The 23,921-nt window shown below is 34.9% G+C and overlaps 1 protein-coding gene across 3 annotated transcripts in view; it reads right to left on the bottom strand.

Annotated features, from left to right (window-relative positions):
* DGKB (diacylglycerol kinase beta) overlaps window positions 1-23,921 on the bottom strand; it is a 330,173-nt gene that overhangs the window by 224,307 nt on the left and 81,945 nt on the right. For all 3 annotated transcript variants that reach the window (XM_059844065.1, XM_059844057.1, XM_059844048.1), the window contains 7 exons: window positions 20,089-20,138; window positions 18,641-18,715; window positions 18,020-18,139; window positions 8,419-8,536; window positions 5,603-5,691; window positions 5,406-5,522; window positions 1,179-1,277 (listed from right to left, as the gene is read on the bottom strand). In XM_059844065.1, the coding sequence (XP_059700048.1) occupies window positions 1,179-1,277; window positions 5,406-5,522; window positions 5,603-5,691; window positions 8,419-8,536; window positions 18,020-18,139; window positions 18,641-18,715; window positions 20,089-20,138 (668 nt within the window). The remainder of the gene's footprint in view (window positions 1-1,178; window positions 1,278-5,405; window positions 5,523-5,602; window positions 5,692-8,418; window positions 8,537-18,019; window positions 18,140-18,640; window positions 18,716-20,088; window positions 20,139-23,921) is intronic.

Here is a 23,921-nt window from a genome sequence, read left to right on the forward strand (position 1 = left end):
TTTTAAAGTATGACCTCAAATCCTGAAAATTAAATAAGGTAATACAGAATGTAATCATCCAACAAACTTAAAATAATATTTTATAACTATTAATCAGAACTTGTCCAGATAATACAAAAATACCACAGAGACAAACCAAAAAGAAACTTTTGTGATTTAAAAAATATTTAAAATATTTCATAATATTAAAGGCAGGTTCCTATTGGATTGTTTCATTGAGAGCAATGGAATAATCCCACTTTACACAGGTAGAGGGCCAAAGTCTAATATCTTTACCTTAACAGATTTATAAACAAAACAGCCAAAAGGATTAATTAGAAAACAAGTAATTTACAATAGACACAAATACTATTCCTAATGATCAGCAACTGGTTTAAGATTAGGATGTATATTTTCTTTTTTGCCTCCCTTCAATAAATTACACTTTCTTGAGTTCAAGCATTTTTTACACTTATTATGAAATATATTCAAAAAGGACCACTCATCTGTTCTCTTATGAATATGATGATGCTATGACTTTCATCAGCATAAAATATCCAATTTAATACCTGAAAACATAAGTTAATTCTCAAGCTCTTTTTTAATGATAAAATGGTCAGCTCTTTTCTATACAACCTACACATAGCATGCATTTTTATTTTCATTGAATTGAGTTATTGTTTTTGTGGACAGAGAAATTTACTGTCCACGACTGCAGAATAAAATATACTATAATGTTGATGCATAGCTTACTGCAAGACCAGTGTCATCATTCTAGGTAACCTCCGGCTTAGATCAGAGACCTCAGCATTGCAGATATACAATATGCATCCCAAGCAAAAACTGCCCATAAGAATAACTTCATTATTCTGGGAAGTTGGATCTATAAAAGATGTAAAATGTAGAAGTGTTCTGCCTATACAGTTTCTGGTAAGTACAGTCTGAATAAGTGATAAAACCTGAGTCAGCTTCAGTTATAATATGCCCTACAGAAGGTTCATTCTCACATGAAAGAAAAAGCAATATGTAGAGAGTAAAACACACTTATGCCTATAAACCCATCAGCCAGGATTTCACAATGGGTTTAAGGTTCACACAGTCCTGTGAACTCAACAAATATCTGGCAGCCAGTCCCAGCGGCTTTTTAACGTTGCATTTGAGAGAGGATTACATCTGAAATTAACATACAAACAACTCACCAGCACTACTGGGCAGATTGATGTGGGTGGCAAAATATGGTCCTTCAAAGGTCCACAGTCACATTCAGGTTTCAGATGTGAAGCACACTTGTTATGCAACTATATGAAGACAGAAAATGAAGATTCAACTTAGGCATTTTTGTATTACAGCATAAGAAAATGGACATCCTAGGATGGGGTGAGTTTCATTAACCTAATTATTACTTAAGCTCTTGAAGGAAAACAAAACATACTGCAGCGGATAGCTCCCCAGGATGGACAAAACTAACATACTTGTATTGAAGTGAAGAATGACTGATTACAGCATTTTTCAGTTTGGAGTGTGGATCAGCACACAAAATAAGAACATGGCACAGCAATACATTAACTGCAGCATACTGCTACTGGTGACCAAAAGCTTCATTTCAGGAGAGAGCTTCTAGCACTGAGCCAGGAACTTCTATTCTACTACAAGCAAGCAATTCAATGCAGCTTTTGGCAGTATTGGTGTAACTCTGCTTCCTTCCTGAAGCTGGTAGCCACTACAGCTTCAAATAGAAGAGAAGAACACAGGAATATCCTACATTAAGCTTCATTGGGTAAATTTTGATCTTGGTTGAGTCTGTTTTCAGGCTTCCATTGACTGCTGAGGAACTGGAACTACTCTCCTTTTTCTAATTTATGCTTAGAATTCATTCAATTTTCTAGAAAGCAATGACAATAGTTCTACTCTGAAAAGATCAAAAGAATATTCTCAGGTCGGCTGACAGGAAGAGCATTGGCTGACTTCCATTTTGCTACAGAGGTTGAATGGACAAATGCATATATAACAGGAACAAAAAACAGTAACAAGTAACGATAAATGATTAAATATTTTGCATTAGCAATCAAGAGTTCCTGTTCATAATTTAGAATTTAACTCAATTCAAATTACTCTAAATATTCAGTCACACAGTACCAAAGGCACAGTTGTGCACTTGGATCATGCAAAGCATTCACATTTAACTAGTATACTTCACCACATCATTAGAGATAGAATAAAATAAAATTAATATTGTAAAATTTTGTGAAAGTTTAGTTTTTCTGGACTTGATGGTCATAAAGGTCTTTCCCAACGTAAATTATTCTGTATTTTTTTCTCTGTATAGATTCAATAAAATGCATTAAGGTGTTCAGATAGTATCCACTTCCCCTAGAGATGGACATTTTTGGAAAGGTGTATATTTACAGTAAAGAAAAAAAATCAGGCTAATAAATATCAGGAGTTGAGAGGTAAAAAAATCTTATTAACAAGTGATTTATCTAGTATAACAGGTAGCATACAGTATTAGTTCAACAGGTTGAAAAGCTGTTACAAAACCTGTAGTTCAATGCCTGCATCTGAAAAACACATTTTTTTAATGACTGACTCATTTTCCCTTAAATGGTTTAACTCATATGAACCCTATCAAAATTACAATAATATTGTACCAATTGCTGATATATATATATATAAACTGTATGGTAATATGGGCTTCATAAAATTATCTGGTACAGTTAATTTTGACACAACATTTCTGAATTCTGAACTGAATGGCACTTAATATTAGCCTTGTCCATATTCATTTATACTGCAAAGTTACCTTTTTAGGCAGTTACTTGGCAACAGAAAATAAAAGTCTAAAGAGTTTTGATCTACTCTGAGTATTAAAGGCTTATTGTGAAGGTATTCTGGTAGCCCTGTAATCTAAATCATTTGTCATGCTAATTCTCTGCCTCAGTGGTAAGGCTACTTGTACCATAATTAATGCACACCAGGCCATGTTACATCAAATAAAAGTATCTTCACACATTCAGTGGTAATTAGCAGCTTTGCTACTCAGTGGCATGCAAACTTATCTAGGAAAAAATAGCTTAATCTTCTTATTAGTCTCTGCTGATCTCTGACAACAGAATTGGCACATAGCAAATAACAAAAGGCAGAAGAAACGTAGCTTTAATGAAAATAACACTTCGACACAAAGAAATAAAATAATAAGCATGCCTCTCAAAAAAAGTAAATTTTAACAGGTTTTAAATACATTTCCCCAAAACCCCCTTATCCTAAACCTATCTCTTGTAGATATAACCTCATTCAAAAACCTGCAAAGCAGGAAAAAGTGTGTTTGCTGGAGAGAAGATGAGGGGAAAAAAATTTACATTACCATGGTGGAGAACTACAAGTTATATGGAAGAGGGATCATGGATTTGGCTGAGAAGTCAGTATAACAAGGCTCCTTAATGAAAAATACCTCTAAATTTTGGGACTTGAGTCAGTTATTTGACATCAGAAGTGACCTTATTAAGTTGTAAGGATAGATATATTTAAAAAGCATGAAAGAGGCTCAGAATTAGCTCCAAAATAAAGAGCATCCCCTTTGATTATAAGCTGTGAATGTGCAGTAAAAGGAGTTGAAAAACACATGAAGGATATGATCATAATTATATAACGTCAGAATATCCATTCAAAAATCATACATCTCTTAGAAATTCAAAACACTTTTTCTGTAATAAAGGTATTACTATTAGAAAATGAAGCTATTGCAATAGAATATATCAAGTGAAGAGAATTGCAAGTGAATAGGAGTTTGAAATATAATTTGCAGTATTTAAAAATACTCATTCTTTACTTGTGTCTAATTCACATCTGAATCTATATAAAGAAGTAAAATATTAATAAATTTATTTGAAAATAAAAAATTCCTTTAAAAAAAAGGCCTTTAAATTACTGATGGAAATAAACTGAAAAACTGTAAACCTTACGCCAACAGTTTCAACTTCAGCTGTCAAAAAACACACACCCATTTTTAATCAGAAACTTGACAGTTATTTAGGCATTTAAATAAGTACACAAGCACCCAAGACATTTTCAAAATAATTTAGCATTTTTCTTTAGAGTGATTTCAATCATAAATTATTCCTCAGTACTTCTTCACTGAATAACAGATCTTATGAAAATCCTCTGAATCTTGATGTACAACTTCAAGAAGTGAAAGACCTTTACAAATCTGGTCCAGATCCACATGAACTGATGGGAAAATAATTTCTACCGAGGAAAGATGGAATTTGCAACTTCCGTTGACTTCAGAAGTCAACATGTGTTACAGAATATATATTTCTTGAATGATAAACATATATTATACAGGTATAGACATTTGTATATCTACAGCAGAACACCCTTATTTTTCTTGCTAAACACATATAGCCATTGCCTAAGTTTAATTATCTACATGCAAAACATTTTGGATTGGGTGTTTTACTCTTTACATAAATTATCCAAATTTTGACAGCAATCTGGACTACATATTTGCTTTCTTCTAAAATATTGTTTTTTAAGTAATCATAACAGCTTATCACTGAAAGCATCCTGGATCTATTTTCTTTGATGATGTTTCGTATTTTGTATTCTTGTGTTAAGAAAATATGTCATAAAACATCCAAACTTGTACGTTTAAAACAAACATTCACTAATGCCTCAGTCTCATACTATTATTTAAAGCACTGAACAAACAACTGCTGTTCCGTAACAATAATAATAATGATATCAGCAAAACCAACAAATACACACGAAGAAGGCTGAAATCTCTCCCCATTTAGATTTAAATCCTCCCCTGGCTAGAAACAGAAATACTGGCATTGCTCCTTCTAGCATGAAGATCTCACTTATAAGGGCAGTGTTCCCTGAATGTCATTAGTTCCAGTTACTGGTTCCTGCTGAATAAGGAGCGCACAAAAGTTGTATATATTTGACTTGGTGCACAGATTAGTATATTATCAACTTGTCTCTGCTATTATTCCCAGACACTTGGAATCACTGTATCCTACCAGATGTCCTCAAATTCATTTGCCTACCAGTAGATCACCAATTAGACCTAGTGTCACAGTGACCTTGATTTTTCCTGCTACTGAAAACTTTCTTAACCCTTCTGTAATGTAGATTGGGAATTCTGCTCTTTAGTGGCATGCATTTTTTTCATATGGATATTGTCATGAAGCAAATTTGCTTCTTGATATATTGAGGTAAGCATTTCATGACATGAAATAAGCATACTTACTTGCCACAATTAAGAAGTCCTAAGAATACTCTGCATATACAATTCCTTAAACACACACTAGTCACTGCTGATGATTAAACTGAATGATACATTCCAGATTATGAGGCTATAGAAAGACATTCAATGATTTTTATCTCTCGAACCTGCGTGAAAGGTTTTACTGTAGTATACTCACTGTAATCTGACACCAAACACAGTGAAGCCCAGTCAAGCCTTGGTAACATTTTATAGTTTTGTGACACTTATCACATTTTGTTGGACAGTTTCCTTCTACCCAAAAGTGGTGCATTACCTGCAAAAGAAAAATGTGGATATACGTAGAGTTACTAAAATAACAGGTACATGGCAAAGCTAATGCTACCCCAAACTTACATCAGTATTCTTTTTAGACTTCACATATGTTTTGATGCAAGATGCAGGAGCTCTGGAGACACAGCGTTCATGGACTGTATACTTGCAAACTGAAAAAAAGAAAGATGTTATTAGATGTTGAGGCAATGGTATTTCTCACTACATTTCTTCGAAACAAATAACATTACCAGCATGTCATCTCTGAGTAATCAATCCAATCAGTCAATGAAAACTCAAACTAGACTGCTTTTTCCATGGAATACAAAAGGCCAATTAGAACAGGAAATATTATGCAAGTGAGAAATCCAAGAATGCACTATCATTGCATAACAGGAAATGCTTAATTAAATCAGACCTTACTAAATTTTTTCACAATAATTCCCAAATGACAAAAATATTAAAGACAAATTGGTGACTGCCAAGTGGTTTGTGTCATTTGCAAGTAGGAAAAAACATATATTTTACCAACTATAGGCATGAGAGCAGCTGGCAAGGACAAAAATAAAAGCCAATGAATTTACATTGTTCCTACCATTGATTTTTAAATCAGAAATGGCTGTTTAGTCCATTTTTTAAAAGCAGTTGTTTTCATGTATTCCATGCAATCTCCATAACTTTGACTCCTGTTTTACAAAATACCAGCTCCTGAGAAGCTTTTTTTTTTTTCCCAAAGCCCTCCAACACCAGTTTTACATAATTGCAATTGCTGACCAGGTCTGTAAAGATCATGCTAGCTGCATTTGGAAAACCTACAATCCAGGATACAATGTAAAGCTCTCCTGACTTCAATGATACAACTGTGCCAAGATGAGGAAATAATGCTACAGCTTATGCCTGCATTCAATAGAGTCAACTATTAAAAACTGAGAATGAATTTCTCCCTGCATGGAATATGTCTCAGGCTTTTGACCTCGAGAGCAATTAAGCACAAAGTACTTCTAAACACCTTGCTTGCACCTATTACACAAACCCAGTGGGAGGCGCAGCCATTAATCAGACAAACTGCAGGGAGTAACATTGTTGATTGGACCATGGAGGGATGGTGAGGACCCCTGTGGTTCCCCCCTTTTTTTTTTTCCTCCCACACAATCTAAAATGCAAATAATGAAATCTATAGCAATGCTTTGAAAATATACTGGAGAAAAAGCTTAGCTAAATAAGGAAATAGTGGAATAGTTTTGCAAGTTGACTCGTGCCTCTTGCTGCACTAAGTAATTGAAAGGAGCATGTTCTTCAGACACTCTGAGACCACTCTTCTTCGCAAAAAAAAATGCCTAGCACAATAATAAATACATTCTCAAAAGATGCTGCAGCAGAAAAAAAAAAACAGGTTTTCCAAGTCCTTTTGGGACAGTTAACATAACTGGTCTACTCATTTCTGGTAACTGCTGAAGGTGATCTACATTATTTTCTCAATAGAACTCTCTTTCCAACATATATGGGTCTTAGTTCTTCACAATATCAGTCTGACAAAAAAGAATATTAAAGAATGTAACATTTCAAATCTAATAGATCAGTATGTATATATTCTAGTTGCTGTCATCAGCATTTAATAATCTCAAATTGTGCAATTTCTATTTGTTTGAATTTTAATAGATGTATCTTTCCCATTTCATAGTATGGTGAATGAAATCATACGATGTGAAAATGCATACAAGGATTTACACCCAAATTATATTTCAGGGAAGTCTGTGGCCCCCAGAGGAGAGAAATGGTCAATTCAAACCCCTCATTCATTCAGACTAATCTCAAATTTAATCAATTGTAAAGAACAGTACAGGCAGAAAGAATCTCATCAGCTGTGAGGGGCTATCTTTCATGCCAAAAATGGTGAAAGTCAGTTGCAGTAAAAAACAGATTATTTTACCAAAAAGAAAAATAAAAGGTGACTTCATACCATCATGGAAGAATACAGCTGTGTATTAAACTTATCGTGAACCTAATGAAGCAGGGCAAAACATGAACCAATCACTGGAATCATTCACAAGACATATTCAAATCAGAAAATAGGTCTTAAAAAAAAGATCAATCATTGGAACACAACACAAAAGAAAGATATGGATCTTCCATTTCTGGAAACTTTCAAATGGAGATAAGGTATCTTTTAGCAACCCTTGGTTTCTCAAGAGATGTGTTAAGAGGTGGTGAAACACAGATGATTAGGAAATGCATAGATACAGCTCAAGGAATTGAAATGTAGTAATGGCATCTAATAGCCTAATGAAAATCAAATTAGATGCAGTAGATTTTCTATGCTCCTTTTCTTAAAATACATAATCAGTAAATACATGGATTGAGATTTATGACTACAAAACAAGTAACTATACAAAACTTTAGAACCATTACAGAAACTTGATTTCTGGGAAACTGGGATTTTCACCTTCATAATTAACAAAATAATTCTGCGCAAAATTTGACTCAAAAAACATGGGACTTAGATCTTTGTGAAGTTGATACCTATTGTACAAAAATTAGTAAAAACAAAAGAGGAGTAACAAAAATGTAAAGTTAAAACCTAAGCCTGATACTTTCTAATAAAAAATAAAAAAGCAATAGCAATACCAGTAAAGAAAAAAAGAGCAATAGACTCCAAAGGGATCTAACAGTGATAACCCTTGAAAGCAGAAAACTCCCTCAAAAATCACATTTTAAAGCCAAATCTCTTGAAAAATTTAGAAAAGAACCACGGGCATTCAAGTGGAGAAGAGGAGGGGGAGACACTACTGTGGTGGCAATGGTTTTATAAGGGGAAGCTATTAACTCTTTGTTATGCAGCAAGAGCAACGTTTCTAGGAACAGACATGTAAGCAAACGGACACTGAAATGCTCATACTCACAAGAACAGCAAAGACCTTGCTTGCCTACTCCGATCAACATGTTCAAACAAAGATTACAGTAGGCAGGCTTGTTGAAGTGTTTCAATCTCCATACATGCTGCCCATCATCTTTCACATTCTGTACAGGACATAAGAAAAACAGATTTCACTTAATAAAATAAACAGTGAAATATGTAAGTGCCAATAAAAGGTGGTGATTTACTCAAGAACGTAAAAGACAAGCTGTTACTTCATTTAAGACTCGGCACCAGATCATAGCAAAATTCTTCTAAATACACAGGCAATGATATAATAAAAAAAATTCTTCAGAAGCTCATGGACATCCATGTGTTTCGAAAACAACTCAGAAAAAATCCAAAAGGCTGCTGTCACCACTGCAACACAATGATATTAATGTAACTAGGCTGATATTAAATTACAACAAGTATTAAAAAAAAAAAAAAATTCTAGAATAATCCAAAAAATAATGGTGCTGCAGGTCAGAAGATAAAACTCCCCAAAACAAGTAAGAGAAAGGGTTTTCCAAAACCACACAAATATTCTTAATGACTGTCAGAATTAGTCACATATATCAGATATGTGAAACAGGAAAACCAACCACACCACAATGACTATTCCCAGCTTTAAGCTAACTTAATCTATACTGCCAATTATCTATCAAAACCCATTTATTTAAGGGTAAGATTTACATCTTAGACCTCTTCTCCAAAAACGGAATACTTACACTTAAGGCCAATTTTTTCAGTCAGCTGTTTCACTGTACTCAAATCTTTCATAAATAAACTGATCAACTCACTACTTAGGGGCCCACTGTAATTTATGTGAATCTCTAAAATATTATCAAGTCATTCATTTTATGAAACTAAGCTTTCTGTTGGATTATTCTCCTCTTCCTTCTTAATGGAATCCTTCTGGGGCCTTTCTGTTTTTTGAAGGTTTAAAAAATTATGTGCAGTTGGTACAGACGCTAAATTAATTCTCTAAATTCCTGGCTTCTTGGCAATACTGGCCACGAGGCTTTTTCCTTTCTAAAATCATCAGAGGTTTTGATTCTAAAAAAACCTAGACAAACCTAATGTAATACCACTAGATTTTTTTTAAAAAAACCCTAATTTCTCTTTTACCAAATATAACATCCAATGGAACACGGACAGTTAATGTCCACCAGCTGTTTCCTTGTGTATTGCTGAAACTGTATAGTCTTCTTGGTCATGTCATTGCCAAAAAGAAACTGCCATATAGCTAAAGCAAGTCACACCAATCTCTGTTTCTCAGAAACCACATCAACAGCCGGTTCTTAAACAGTTTCTGATTTCTCACATCAAACTACTATTACCTGTCATCATGTCTACACATGATTCCTGACTAGACTTTCAATAATATGATGGCTTTCACTGATGAGAATAGTCAGTGTACGTTGGTGAGCATAAATTTTAATAAAAATTTAGTTTTGTCCTATATTAGTTTATACTGTATAAGTTATGTCCTTAAGAATCAGTATTGCTCTGTTCTAAAATTAGAAGTTGATACAAGTCAAATACAACAAAGACTTCATCATCCTTGTGGGCAAAAAAGAAAAATCCCAAAGCAAAATCAACACTCTAAGAAATTAAGAATGTTTGGCTCAAAGCTAGGTCTAAGCCAGAACACAACTTTGAAAATTTCCTACAAGTTACCTAGAAACAAAAAAACCTGAAGTCCATTAAAATATTATTTTTTTCTCTAGTATATCAGGATCAGAGCATAAGTAATAGCTGCCCCAATATTACCAGCAGGAGTTCAAATGCCATTTCTGACAGCTGGGCAATGTCAGGGTCCCCTTTCTGCACCAAAAGCACAGCAGATGCCTAATGTGGGATTCTCAGGCTGGCAAAGAGTGTGGAAGTTTTCCAATTTCCCCTGAAGAAGCAGAAATAGATTCTGCAGCTGTGAAGCACTAGAAGCCTGTCAAGCTCCTTCATGACTGGCAGCTGAAGAGGATGTATTCCATTAAACAGAGCTCTCTAACTTCCATTTTTCTTCCCATCTTACTACCATATTCCACACATTTTTGAAGTATTGTTAAACTACAACATAGTATGTGAATTTCACGCTTTCTAAAAGTAGGCAATTGTTCATTAGACAACAAAGACCATGTAAATCTTTCTGAGAAAAAAACAGCAGACAATGTACACTTCAATTTTAACATCACTCAGGTCATCAACACATAAATCACAAACCACAAGCACTTAAAATGCAAGCTGACCAGCCTACCTAAGCAAAAAACTTGCTGTTTAGGAAAATTAACAGAAATTCAAACTTATGCACAAACTTGCCCCACTTCCACACTAATTTTGTACTACTTTTTAATTTTAATTTCATTTTTAAAGAATGACCATTATATGTGAATATGTCGCTTCTTATTTGAACAGAACATATGGTCTAACTTAGCTGGCATTTTCCTTATCAGAAAAACAAACAAGTCTTGATGTGGGTGTTCTGCCAATTAAAACACTTAGCTGTGTTACAGACTGCAACTGATGCAAATCCATTACATAAACACAATGCACTTTTGGAAAAGAGCAAATTAAATCTTTGCTCTTGTGCACTGCCAAAAATAAGCAATAAAGTCCTGCATATGAATATGCATGCACATAACTTTTTAAAACACTGCCAAGAGAAAAAAAAAGACATAATATGAAACAAATCCACTTCAATGCAAGTCTTTAAGTATGAATAAAATCCACAATTCTGACACATCAGTGCATTTACTGACATTAACTCATTTCGCTTCCATATCCTGAGAAAGAGTTTGAAAACAAATAGACATAAAGAAGATCTGAAAGCAGGGCAGGTACAGTAAAAATCTCTTCCTCACTTCATTATACACATCACTGAAAATCAAGCCTCCATATGTCATACCCGACTTTTAAACCAAATGACTATAGTAACATTTATTTTGTTAACAATGGTTCTCTTAACTCATGGTCCTGACCCTGCTACCATGAATTTGATTGCCAAAGCTACCTGACCTTAAAAAGCAAGTCAACCATAAAAGAACCAACCTTAGAACTAGTGGAAAATTTTATGCTATCAGACTTTAGCTACAAGTCCCTAACCTAGGTTAATATTAACTTATGTCAGCTTTTTAGATATTTGTGTATAAGGTAGACAGAGACCTTCAAGATCCTGAGATTTAAAAAAAGTAATGAAATACCTGATAAATTTTGATTCTAGCAAACATACCTTCTTAAAATAGCTACAGAGTGTCTAAAATACCAGAATATTCAGTTTTTTTCTATGAGAAGAGTTAGTAACAAGTATCCAAGTGAGAAGGATGTTATGGAGTAGCTGTTATTCTTACACTGATTATTTTGCTTCCATTTATTTAGAAAATATTTACTTGACTCATTCAAGACAATTTTATTACTGATTTTTAGGAATTGTTCCATCAGTGGGAAGGTGAGAAGAGTTTCCATTAAATTATGCAGCAAATGTAGATTAAAACAAATATCGTTACATTTTATACTCCTTTGGTGAATGCACATCACATTTTGTTCAATTTGCTTTGTAAAGAAAGTGCTTTAAGTCTGTTTTTGGTCAAGTGGAGAGGGAGTAACCTGACTCAAGGGACACACTATTTGGGAGGCTCACTCCTAATTTCTGAGATACTGTGTATGTGTTTGAGAAGTTAAAATTAAAATCTTCTAAAACCTTCATATACACACTCGTCCAGAAACAGAAAAGGAATCACAGGAGGGAACATTAAATGGTTTTTAAAAGCTTCATAAATAGCCACAGTATAGAGTTTCCCTGCCCAAAATCTGTAACCATCTGTCATCTGCAGAGACTTTGATGCTGCAGAAATGAAACTGTAAATAACGGTAAATCTGTATACCTGCATGAAACACCACTTATTTTACAACTTATACAGAGAAGAGGTTAGTTATTCCTGACTTTTCCTGGGCTTTTTTCAACCTGGAGGGAAAACAAAAGGGAAAGCTGGGCTGTAGTAAAAAAAGACATTTGCGAAGTTGGCGCAGGGCAGCGGGGCCAGCCCCGCGCAGCGCGGCCAGGGCCGGGCCGAGCAGCGCCTCGGCTCCCGCCAGCGCGGCCTCCCTCAGCGGGGACACCGCGCCCTCTGCGGGCCCTGCCGCCACAGCAGAGGGGCACAATAGCTCCTTCATCCCTCATGGGGAGTCTGCTTCCAGCTGGGAACGAGCTGGCGCAAAGGGAGCGAGCTACAGCTCAGGGTGATCGAGTCTGCCCTCCGCCCGTATGGAAATAAGCGCGTGGTGCATCGGAAATTTGGCCTTCCAGAAAGCTCACACTTCAGGAAGGACTTACAGAAATGTCACTCAGGACAATGAAAGGCTTGACTGTCTTTCTTCCCCGCAGAACGAAAGAAATAGAAGTCTATGAATCTGCCCAGGTGTTGAGCAGTCATTTCAAGCTCCAGCCTGAAAGGATTACTCACGGTTTAACAGATCGCGCCCCGGACTCGCAAATGTTTGCAAGTCTCTAGTTTGGTTCCATTTTAACAAACAACTCAAAAAGCATAGCAACAATAATATAATATACACGGTAAGAAGAACTATTCCTAAGTGTGGACTCCCACTGAAACATTCTATCCCAGATTTACTCAAAAGAGTTTAAAAGTTCTTTTTAATTATTTGAGTAAAATTGCATAATATTTGCTGTTTGAGGATCCAAAGTAAAATTTTAGGAGTATATCCTTACGATTTAATTGAAACAGTCTCAATGCAACACAAATGTTTGTCCCGCCAAAATTTACCTTTATTTAAAAGGTGAACTGGGTTGGAAGTTACAATTAGTGATTTAAAACAAAGGTATATTTGCTTTATTTCAAATTATTGCTGACTTTCTGCAACATTTACTGTTTTTAAAGTTTTCTCTCACCTTAGGGCAGCTATTCAGCAACTCTACAGTAGCAGGTACAGTGCAACCCTGACATCTAGTGGCCAGTGAAGACGGAATTAAATACTTCCCTAAAATACAGCATTTCTTTAAACACTAGCACTTCTGAACTTACAGTTTCTACTTCCTTTTTCTGCAATCACTGACAGTAGTAACCATTTGTCACAGGAAAAGTGAGACCAAATATCTGGCATGCAATTACTTTAAAAGAGTAATCAAGTGCTTCTATTAAATCATGGTGGAATAATATTGTACAACACCTATAAAGAGCATAGTACAATGCTTAAGGCTGACAAGACCCATCCCTAAGTAGCCTTTTGTGCACAGATTACAAAAGAAATTTTAAGTGATGATAGGAGAGTCAATGAGCTAATTTTAATCTATTTAAATTAATGCAGAAGCAAATAAAAATGTCAGAAACTTTAAAGGTTTCTGCTGTGGAGAATTAGAATAAATAGCCTAGTGTTCACTAATGTGCAAAAGACCACTTCCCAAAAGAATCAGGAGTACTGCATCAATGTCTCTGTCCAGTTTGTGTTTGGGTAAGAGACTACCTATTGCCTTAAGATGTAAAAATAAATTTGGCAGGTTGATGAGGACTCAACTCCAGACTGAAGTGTGAAACTCAGCAAAAAACTACCTCATACATTTATTACTAAAAATTAAACCACATAAATAACAATTCCTACATAGATAACATTTTCTTCATGAAGTTCTCACTTTACATGATAATCTCAGGAAAAAAAATCCATGAATTGAAAAAACTAAACATCAGAGTAAGAATTACTTTGTCTCAACAACAAATGTTTCAGTAGATGCCATATAGAACATATTTAGACAGTGCTAACAGGAAAAAGGATAGTCAATTAGAAATGGATTATACATGTATAATACATCCCAGAGCTTTTCTTCTGAAACAAATTGCCAAATAGTACATGTATCTATCTCAGAACCCCTACAGAAAAAGAACCAATTAAGTTCCTGTTTAAGTTCCTTATCTTGTATCCATATTGTTCATTTAGAATATCAACTGCCTTCAAAAGCACCAAAAAATCAAATATGCCATTTCTCTCCTGGAACATTCTCAGAGACAGAACTCTGTATTTCTAAAGTCTACCTTCAAAACAACTCCAAAATCAAATCTTAGGAGGAAACAGAACATAAAGCCCAGCAAACTAAAACAAAATGGATATTAAGGTTGATTTCCTAGGGAAATTAGACTTTTTAATGCTCTCGGGTCATTATCTTCATCGCTCTAAACTTCACCAGAAACTTTTAAATTAGTTCAGAAATCTCAAATAAATTTGAAGGGCACTAGAAATTTCATGAAAATCTATGAAAATTTTGTGGGGGTGGGAAGCAGAGAGCAGGAGAGCAAAAGAGAAATCAGGCAGATTTCTTTGTTACTTCTCTGACTTGGTAACAGGTGTCTGGTAAATGCTTGTAGCTACAGCCTAACACTCTTGTCTCTCTCTGAAGGGATTACTGATGAGGTCAGAGGGCAAAGGCAACAAACCTGTGAGTGGTTAGGCTATGTCAACCCCACTGCTCATAAGCACTGACTTGTTTATTCTTTTATTTTTAAATCATATAGTTCCATACTTCACTTAAATGCTCCTTCTTTTTAAAATTTTCTGACTAAATCATCTAATACACTATGTAATAAAAACAGATTGAAAGGCTTTAAATATAATTTAGAACTTTTACACGATATCTGACCTTTCTATATAGCTATTACAGGAAACTAAGGATTAAGTACAAACAATGTAGCTGAATTCTGAAAGTACTATGACAAATCTGCAACTGAACTAAATTATCATAGCTTCACTGATCTAAGTATATCAAATGAGCCAGCTGAAAATCTTCTATCCTTCATACAAACTCTTTACAGCAGTTAAGTACATTACAGTGTTAATGGACCCCAACCCAAAAGAAATTAAATATTCCACTCATATCATAATTTGTTTATATAAACTATAATGACAGCTCTTTGTCACTGTCATACTAGACAAGCTCTGAACTTGATCTCTTGGATTTAAAATTTTATCATTGTGAGTTCAGTACAGAACCAATACTTACAAGAAAGTCACAGAATAGTTTGGTTGTGGGTTCTTTGTGGGATTTCTTAGGGGTTTTCTGTGGTTTTGCTTTGGGGTTGGGGGGAGCAGGGGGGTGGTTTTTTTGTTGCCTTTTCCCCTCTGATTTACAACATATGAAGATTACTTGGACAAGTCTAAGCAGCATAATCCAGTAGGTTATGCCCCTTATTTTCACATACTAATCAGCTTGAGGAAAACCTTAAGATATTAGCACTTTTTTATTTTAATAGTGAATCCAAAAGATTCTTGTCTTATTTTTCATTACCATAACTAAAAGGAGGTAGATAAGACACTCAGAAAGCAGAGTCCCAGGAAGCTAGGTTTGCAAATCTAACAATGGCATGCAAAAAGAAATAAGAGCATCCCACTAATGGGATTGATGCAATGGAATGAAGAGCTTGGATAATACATTAGATGCTGCAAAACCATCAAAATCATGCTATCAGTTTACACTAAATAACAGACAGGCATTAGTATTGATTTCACTTTTCAATGTCCTAAAATACAATTTTATTTGAACGATGAACAAATGGAAGTAGTGTATTTTTGCTGGTTTATTGAAAAATTGAAAAATTTTGCTTTTCTCTACATACAATGTGATGGTTTAAAAAATTAAGCAGTTTTAAACATAAAAAGAAAAACAGGAGCCCTTTTAAAGGGCAGCATCTTAACCTAGTGAATCATTAGAAAATTACTAGCAAATCAGCTCACATGTAGGTAATGGAGTTTACATAAACTACGCTTGTTGATAATAAGACATTTTGCATGCCATTATAGTATTTCTTCCACAACTGTACATTTCTGTCGTTAAATGAATCAAAATGCATCTTTTAAATGCATCAAATACTAGGAAGACTCTTGATGACCAAAACACTGACCCATGCTAATAACAGGCTGTAGAATTTTGATCACTATTTATGTATTCTTAGTATTTCCATAGTAAAGCTATGCGCAGCACAATAAATATCTAGAAACTAGTAAAAATAGTCAAAAGGATAAAATGTTTGATAACATAGCTTCTTTCTAACACCTTCTGCTTTACTATGAAAAGAAACTCTACAGAATGATCTGCATTAATTTATGCCATAATTTAGGAGTTTCAAATTTTGAAATGTAGATACTGAAAAACACTCCCAGCACACCTAAACTATGTGTCATAAAAGAAAAATCTGTACTGAAAATCACTAGCAGTTATCTGCTATACTGCTTACTTCAGAGCATTTCCAGGCCTTTGTTTAGATTAATTCTGTGGAAATAACAGAATTTAGTCTGATAAAGATCTGTTGTTTCATAACAATAATTAAACATTTTTCTTACTCCGTCTCACATATGGAATTAAGGAATTAGTACTACAGTGATCCAGACACATTGAAAGTTGTCTTCAATTCAGATATTTTACTTCCAATTTAATTAATTCGATTTTTCAAGACATATCTTTCATTCAATAAACTCATTTGTTACATATTCCCCTACACAAAGTACCAATCTGAGCATTCTTCATGCAAATAAAATAGCATAGAGCAACTAGAGCAGTCTAGATTGCACTAAATGGGGAAAATTAATATTATTTATTATTTTCAATATGTGAAAATTACTTAAGAAAAATATTAAAGAGAGATTAAAAGGCTTTCTTTCGAACAGCAGAAATGCATTTGAAACCCATGCTTCAATAGATGAGTTCAAAATTAGCTCAAGTGTAGGACAGCAGGTGGCACTGACAACATGCCAACCTTAAAACAGCTGCATTGAACTGGTAGAAAATTGATCATATGACATCTGTATTACTTTTAATGTGAGGTTGTAAATGTAGACAACACAAGCTCATCTTTCACAATACTCTATCCGTTGGTCTAAGTGCCCCCCCTTGATATTGCTTCTTACTATACTTTACTAATGTAGTTACAGAAGATCTTCACAGGGATGTAACATAACAGGACTAGGGCCAGCAATAATTGCTGCAGAATAAATTCCATCTGCACACATGAACAAAAATTCTTTCCCTTGGGAACAATTACAAAGGGAAAGTTTGCCCTCCATACTGGTAGAATCCACCTCACTCGAACTATCCAGGCTTGACAGGGCTCTGATTGAGATAACTCAGTCTGTGGTGCTGCCTTTAATTAGGGAGTGGAACAGAAGATCCCCAGAAGTTCTTTCCAACCTGGATTGTGCTGTGACTCAGTACAGTTGGGCCACACAACCCAGTACCATGCCGAGAAGCTTAAACACTAATCCAAGCCTGCTGTAACATACACATGGGCAGCAAGACACACTTAACAGATAATGCTGCAGTTTGGAATTAACATGTTGTTAGCAGGAAAAATTATTCAGCTTTTTACAACTTCCAGCTCCAGAGCCAGCTTATTAGGTGGAGCTTTATCCAGCTCCAGAGCCAGCTTATTAGGTGGAGCTTTAAACTTGCCAGTGATTCTGTGGAGTTGAAGACACTTCGTTCTTTGCACATCATTCAGCCATAGTAAAGAGGAGTAAAGCAAAGTCATTCTTTTTATAGGCCACAGAGAAACTAACCTGAAGGCCACAGTCAATACGCAAGCAGAAACTTGATGCTACCATTTAATACCTACATTTTCTAACCCAAGAAGGACCAAGAGTGGGATTGTTGTCATTCCTCCTTGGATCCACTCTTCTAGGGAAACAGTGCCATCATGATCATAGTCAATTTCTTCCATCATTTCATGAAGAATCTACAATTTAATGGAAAATCGAATAAGTTCCAATTTATTACTGCTATATTCTAATACAGTAACTTGTTAGGACATGTGCAGATCTCAAATTCTCTCATACAAAAAAAAAAAAAGAAAAATATTACTTGCATGGTAGCTGTAGTCAGATGAGTATGGACAGTTCAGAAAATAAAGTGTCATACTAGTATTTACATTTTATTAACACCTAAATGTCCCAAACCAACTTGTGTCCTCTGTGCACTCACTCTTGAGAAATTTTCTGAGACAAACCTGTTATGCCATAGAAGTTAATTATTACATTTAATGAACATTTCATAGATCAGATTTAAACAGCAAAATACCGCTAAAAGTGCTAATTCACAATGCTAATTTATAATGGAACACAGGCTTTTCTTATTTCTACCATACTCACCCATGGAATGCCACGTGGATATGAACTATCACAAAACTATGATAGCTATTTCTAGCTACGTTAAAAAATTGTGATAACTGGATACCTACCGGGCTTAATTCAGTAATATCCCATTCAAGGTATTCTGCAACATGCATCATTTGAGCAATGATATTTTCCAGCTCCTAGAGATGAATGAAAAAGCATGATATTTAATGCAAGTTTAAAAGAAAAATTCTACTGCAAGAAACTAATAAGTCAACCATATTGCATTCAGTGACACTATTTCATCAAGATCCCTGATGAAATGTTCTTTTCACTGGAATCTGTATTTTTAAGTGAATTTCCTTACTAGCAAAACATTCTGCATGGACTACAAAGCATTCAGGGAGGTGAAATACAGCCCCACAATCAAAGTAATTGAAAGTAGTCAGAGCTTCTTCCTTGCTTCCTGGTTATCTTTCAAGCATCCATGTTTTCATGATCTAATTTCCACCCTGTGATAAGACCATGTAATGATATTTAAATTCCATCACTCTAATCTGAGTGACGGAAAAAATCACTCAAAAAACAATTAAAATTATTAAAATTATTTTTTACAGTAATTGTATAAATCACAAATTCCTAATAGAAATAAGGCATAAAGTGGATTCTGTAAACTACAAGAGATTTTCTTACCCGTATAGTATTGCAATTTCCTTTCATCATGTATCACTAGGGTTCTTCTATACTTATATATACACTTTTGCTTTGTAAACATGCTCAAATGCTTATCTAGGACCATTCTAAATTCTCATTTGTATCCAGGTATCTAACTCAACTTGGTATTGCCTAAAATTATGGTGCTGTATTTACTTTACACCCCTATATAATTTTGCTTCCCTAGTTCTCTGCAACTTATGGGAATTATCAATCCATTCTATGCTGTCTTCCTTCCAGTCGATATAAAAGATGATGGAAAAAAAAACCCAAAGAAAAAAAAAAAAACAACACTGCTAATAAAACACTTGTTTCTATTAGCTACCAGAAAAAAATAGGTACATCTTTTAAAATTATTTCCATATCTCTGACTTCTCTTCAGACATTTGCTTGGCCTACTCCTCAAAACTTTGCCCCTAATATTGTTCCTCCATTCTTAATAATAACATGGAAGTTGTGATACCTCTCCACATAAATCCACTGTGTGACTCTCACACTTAACCTTTTAATGAAGTCTTTAAAAATGGTGCTTTCATACACATCTCCCAGCAGCACACCAGAATTACTGGAATCATATTAATATGTCCCCTACAGTAATATCATTAAAAATCAGAAGACTATAGAACAGAACTCCATGACAGCAGTGTCAGCAAGTGAAAATGTTTACAGTTGTAGAAGCAACATTTTCTCATTGGAAAAGAAAACTCAAGCATTCATTTTCAAATGAATTTTTATTGACTATATTTTATACTGCTTGAAATAATTCAGGATAAATATAAACTTGATTGGAATTAATGGAGTTTTGTAGAGTTTTGGCATGTTGACATACTCTTACAATGTAATACATAAAAATCATTACCGAACTATCCAGGTATCCATTCCCATCTGTATCATACAAGCGAAACATAACTGAAAAGAAAACAAAGAGAGAAGGAAACACAGTTAGAAAACACAACAAATACATCTCTTTTCCATAAAAAAACCAAAAACAAACCAAAACACAAAATCATTTAAGCCTGAGTTTCAAAGAAAGGACAAATGTTAACATTTTTCTTTAATGACCAGACTAGCTGTATACCCTCCAAACAAGCTGCATTACGTGAAAGGTTCACTCAGAAACTACCCTGCCACAGTGCCACCAACAAGACATATTAGCCAGAGAGTACAACTGCACCTTTTCCACACCCTAACAGCTAATTTGGTGTGTGAATTTGATTTTGCTTCCCTCTAGAGAGGAACTGTCTTCATGAGAACTACCAAAAGGCCCTTCTCTGTGATCTCACCAAACAGAATGTAACACACAATTGGTCACAAACGCTGATAAGCCTGCCTAAGGTACAATGCTACTCTCTCTTGGCTGCAGCTATCGCTATTCAACAGTGATACTTCTTTAGAAATTTTCTAACTAAATTAAACACAGGATTAATATTTTAAATATCTAATCACCCAAATCCAACAATACACATTAATCACAAATTGCCATCATAACTTCTTCCAGGACCACACTTGCTTCATCTTTTTCCATCTCCCACACTTGCTTCATTGATTTCAAAATGTACTCTAAACATTCTGGGGAACCGCACAGAAAAAAAGGTATATTTTGACAATACCCCGAAAAATATACGCTTTCAAGATTGTATCATGACTTGATCCCAGCCAAAAGAAGGGGTACAAGCACCATTACCAAGATATTTGGAGCCAGCAAAGCATAAAGTTTTCATAGGAATACTGTTAGAAGACTAAAAAGGAAATCTAGAAGCCTACAAATACCCCACTCTTTGTCCCTACTTTCAGAGACAGTCTGTCAGAGCTCTGAAATCCAAATACCCACCATGCTCTTCAAAAGCACTATTTTTTTTACCCCTACACCTATTTTTTAGGGATGAAGTCAGCCCATGTAGTGGTGGTTCCAGGACAATGTAATGCTTTTATCAGCAGAAAAACACAAGTAATCTGTTGTCTAATCAGATGTGTCTGGAAACGTAACCTATGACGTATTTAACACTGAGGAATCCTACCACACTGGATCCACAGCAGATGCTGCTACAGTCCAAAAAATTTCACAAACAAAGCTTACCATAATTTTGAGAAAACAATATAATGAGAAGTGAGAAGAAAGTATTAGTAATTAGAGAGTAAGGTTCAGAAAGAATTTGATCATTTATGGACTTACAGCAAAATGTATTAACTATTATATGTATTGGTTTATTTCACTTATACCCTCCATCTTGGGAATGAGTTGGTCATCTAACTGTGTGGAAAAAAGGTAAGCTCTATACCTCTCTACCACTTCAGCAATTTTTGCCACAACCTTGCACTGCTCTTCAGAGCTGTAATACAAGATTGATGATATTTACAGCAGTACACCATTTCACTCCACAAAGGCCCACGATTCATTAGTTACAGGTTAGGAAAACCTATAAAAATATCCTTCTTTCCCTAGAGTTACCACAGCAAAATTGTTTCAGCATAAAACAATTTAATGCCAAAAACCACCAGAGATTGGTACTGCCCCTGGCAGTACACCTTCCACCAAAGCTTTTCAGAGCTTGACAGCTAATATTGTCTGGCAAAGGTATCATTAGGTGTTCAGTTTCCACAGGGATGAATCACTGAATCTCTCAACAATAAAGATTAAATCATTTGGCTCTCCTTCCTCCTCCTCTGTGATTCTTATATAGTAGTTGAGAGAATGTTTTACAGCAAGTTTTAGCATCTCCATGACCTCTACCCACTGCAGAGCAGTACTGCTTCCAACTTTTTTTTTCCTTTAACATGAATCAGTAGTTCTAATCAATCATTTAAAACCAGACATTAGTGTAATTATAACTGCTTCACCTTTGTAGAAACAAAGTCTTTCCAATTAAATAGGTATAGGGTAGCAAAAAGGCTCACTAAATTCTGAAAACTATGCTACCACTGTGGCATGCAATCTCTTCTCTATTAATACACTGCTAAATATTCATGCTCTTGATTTACACACTCAAGGAGAAAAAAAAACAAAACCAAGCCAACAACAAAACAATAAAAACAACCAAACAGAAGTTCTGATGCAAACTACAGAGCCCAAGTCAATTTTTTCTATTTATTTTCCCATCCCCTTATTTGATTAGACTGACTGTGCTCTCAATTTCTATTTCTAGATGGCAATTTAACCTTAAAACACAAGATATGTTCTCTCAATGTATCTCTGTGAGGAATGGTCATACATAGATTTTGAATAATAGATACGCTGAGCATGGAAAACAGGTGAGGTTCACAGTATGCAAGCTCTCTCTACACTCTTAATAGGTTAGAAAATCCATTATCTTCTGCAATATTTATAAATCTCTGAAAATCTGAAGATCATATAGATCCAAAGATTAAACTCTTAGTGTAGTTTAGCCTCCAGCCTACATCAAATTTTAATTAAAAGCACCACTTTCATGTTCTGCATGTCCTGAATTAAATTTCCAAACACTCAGCTATGACTCATTTTTTCCAAATTGTTATCTGGGGGAAAAAAAAAAAAGCAAGCTTCTTTTTTCCCTTCATTTCTACAAACTTATAATTTACATTACAGCCATCGGACCTACTGCTTTCATATCTGGAGAAAGAGTTAAATTATACTATTAATTTAAAATGAGAATTCAACTGAAATCAACAGAAAAGTCTGCATAAAATAGTGCAGTATCACCTGAAATTTAGATACTAAAAAGCAAAAATACGTGGTATATTTCAACTCTGTAGGACAAAGAGGAAAATAAACTCATTAAACAACCATGGCCAGAATTATATGTAGCAAATACAACTGATCTTGAATACACAAAATATTTAAATACCATACACATATTAAGTCATGCTCCTTCGCTCTTAAATCACATATAGCAGTCTTTTGCCCATGCAGCTCCTATTGCAGGAAGTTCATGGAAAAGCCCCATACTGTAATTATCATCTGCTCCTCTGTCTCTCCTCCTTTGCATTGTACCAGATCCTGACACCAGGGGAGGCAAGTGATTTCTGCTTCATGCCATAGTTTGTGCATCGAGCTCCTCAGAGCTCTGGTACGGTTTGCATAACTTGCTACCATTTACTGTAAGTTAAATTCAGTCCTTGAATCTCAGTTTTTCTGTGACTGTGTTCTGAATGCGCATTCACACTTGCATGATCATATTTTACTCATATGATCCCAAAACAATATTACCAAATTTGGGGAATTTGGGGGATTCGCTGTGACCTTGCAGTACAAAGTTGCCACTGTAAGCTAGCTACAGGTTAACAAAACATCAAGATACTACAGCAACATGTAACCTTGTAAAGAATTTCTTATTTTGGCAGAAGCAGCCTACTGTTTCCACATCCTAATATACTGAACACCTTTGCATATGAGAGCCTGATTCTACAGATCTTTTATAAACAGACCAGTTATGTATATTGAAGTATATTTCTCCTCAATAAGGACTATATGATTGGTTTGACTGTTTAGCCACATGATAAACTGACTTCTAAAATTCCACAATAAGGAAACAAGTTTTCTGCTTTTTTCCTCCAATTTATAGATCAAACTCACATGGTTGTCCTTTTGATTTTTTAAACAGGTAATGGTGTTGCATTTTAATGACACAGACCCCTAATTAAAAAATAAAAAACAGACAAAACAACCAAACAAGAATTTCTAACTTCCTGTGTCAAACACTCTTTCCCAATAGTGAT

Source organism: Haemorhous mexicanus, chromosome 1 (assembly GCF_027477595.1).
Source record: "Haemorhous mexicanus isolate bHaeMex1 chromosome 1, bHaeMex1.pri, whole genome shotgun sequence".
In the NCBI taxonomy this organism is placed as follows: Eukaryota; Metazoa; Chordata; class Aves; order Passeriformes; family Fringillidae; genus Haemorhous; species Haemorhous mexicanus.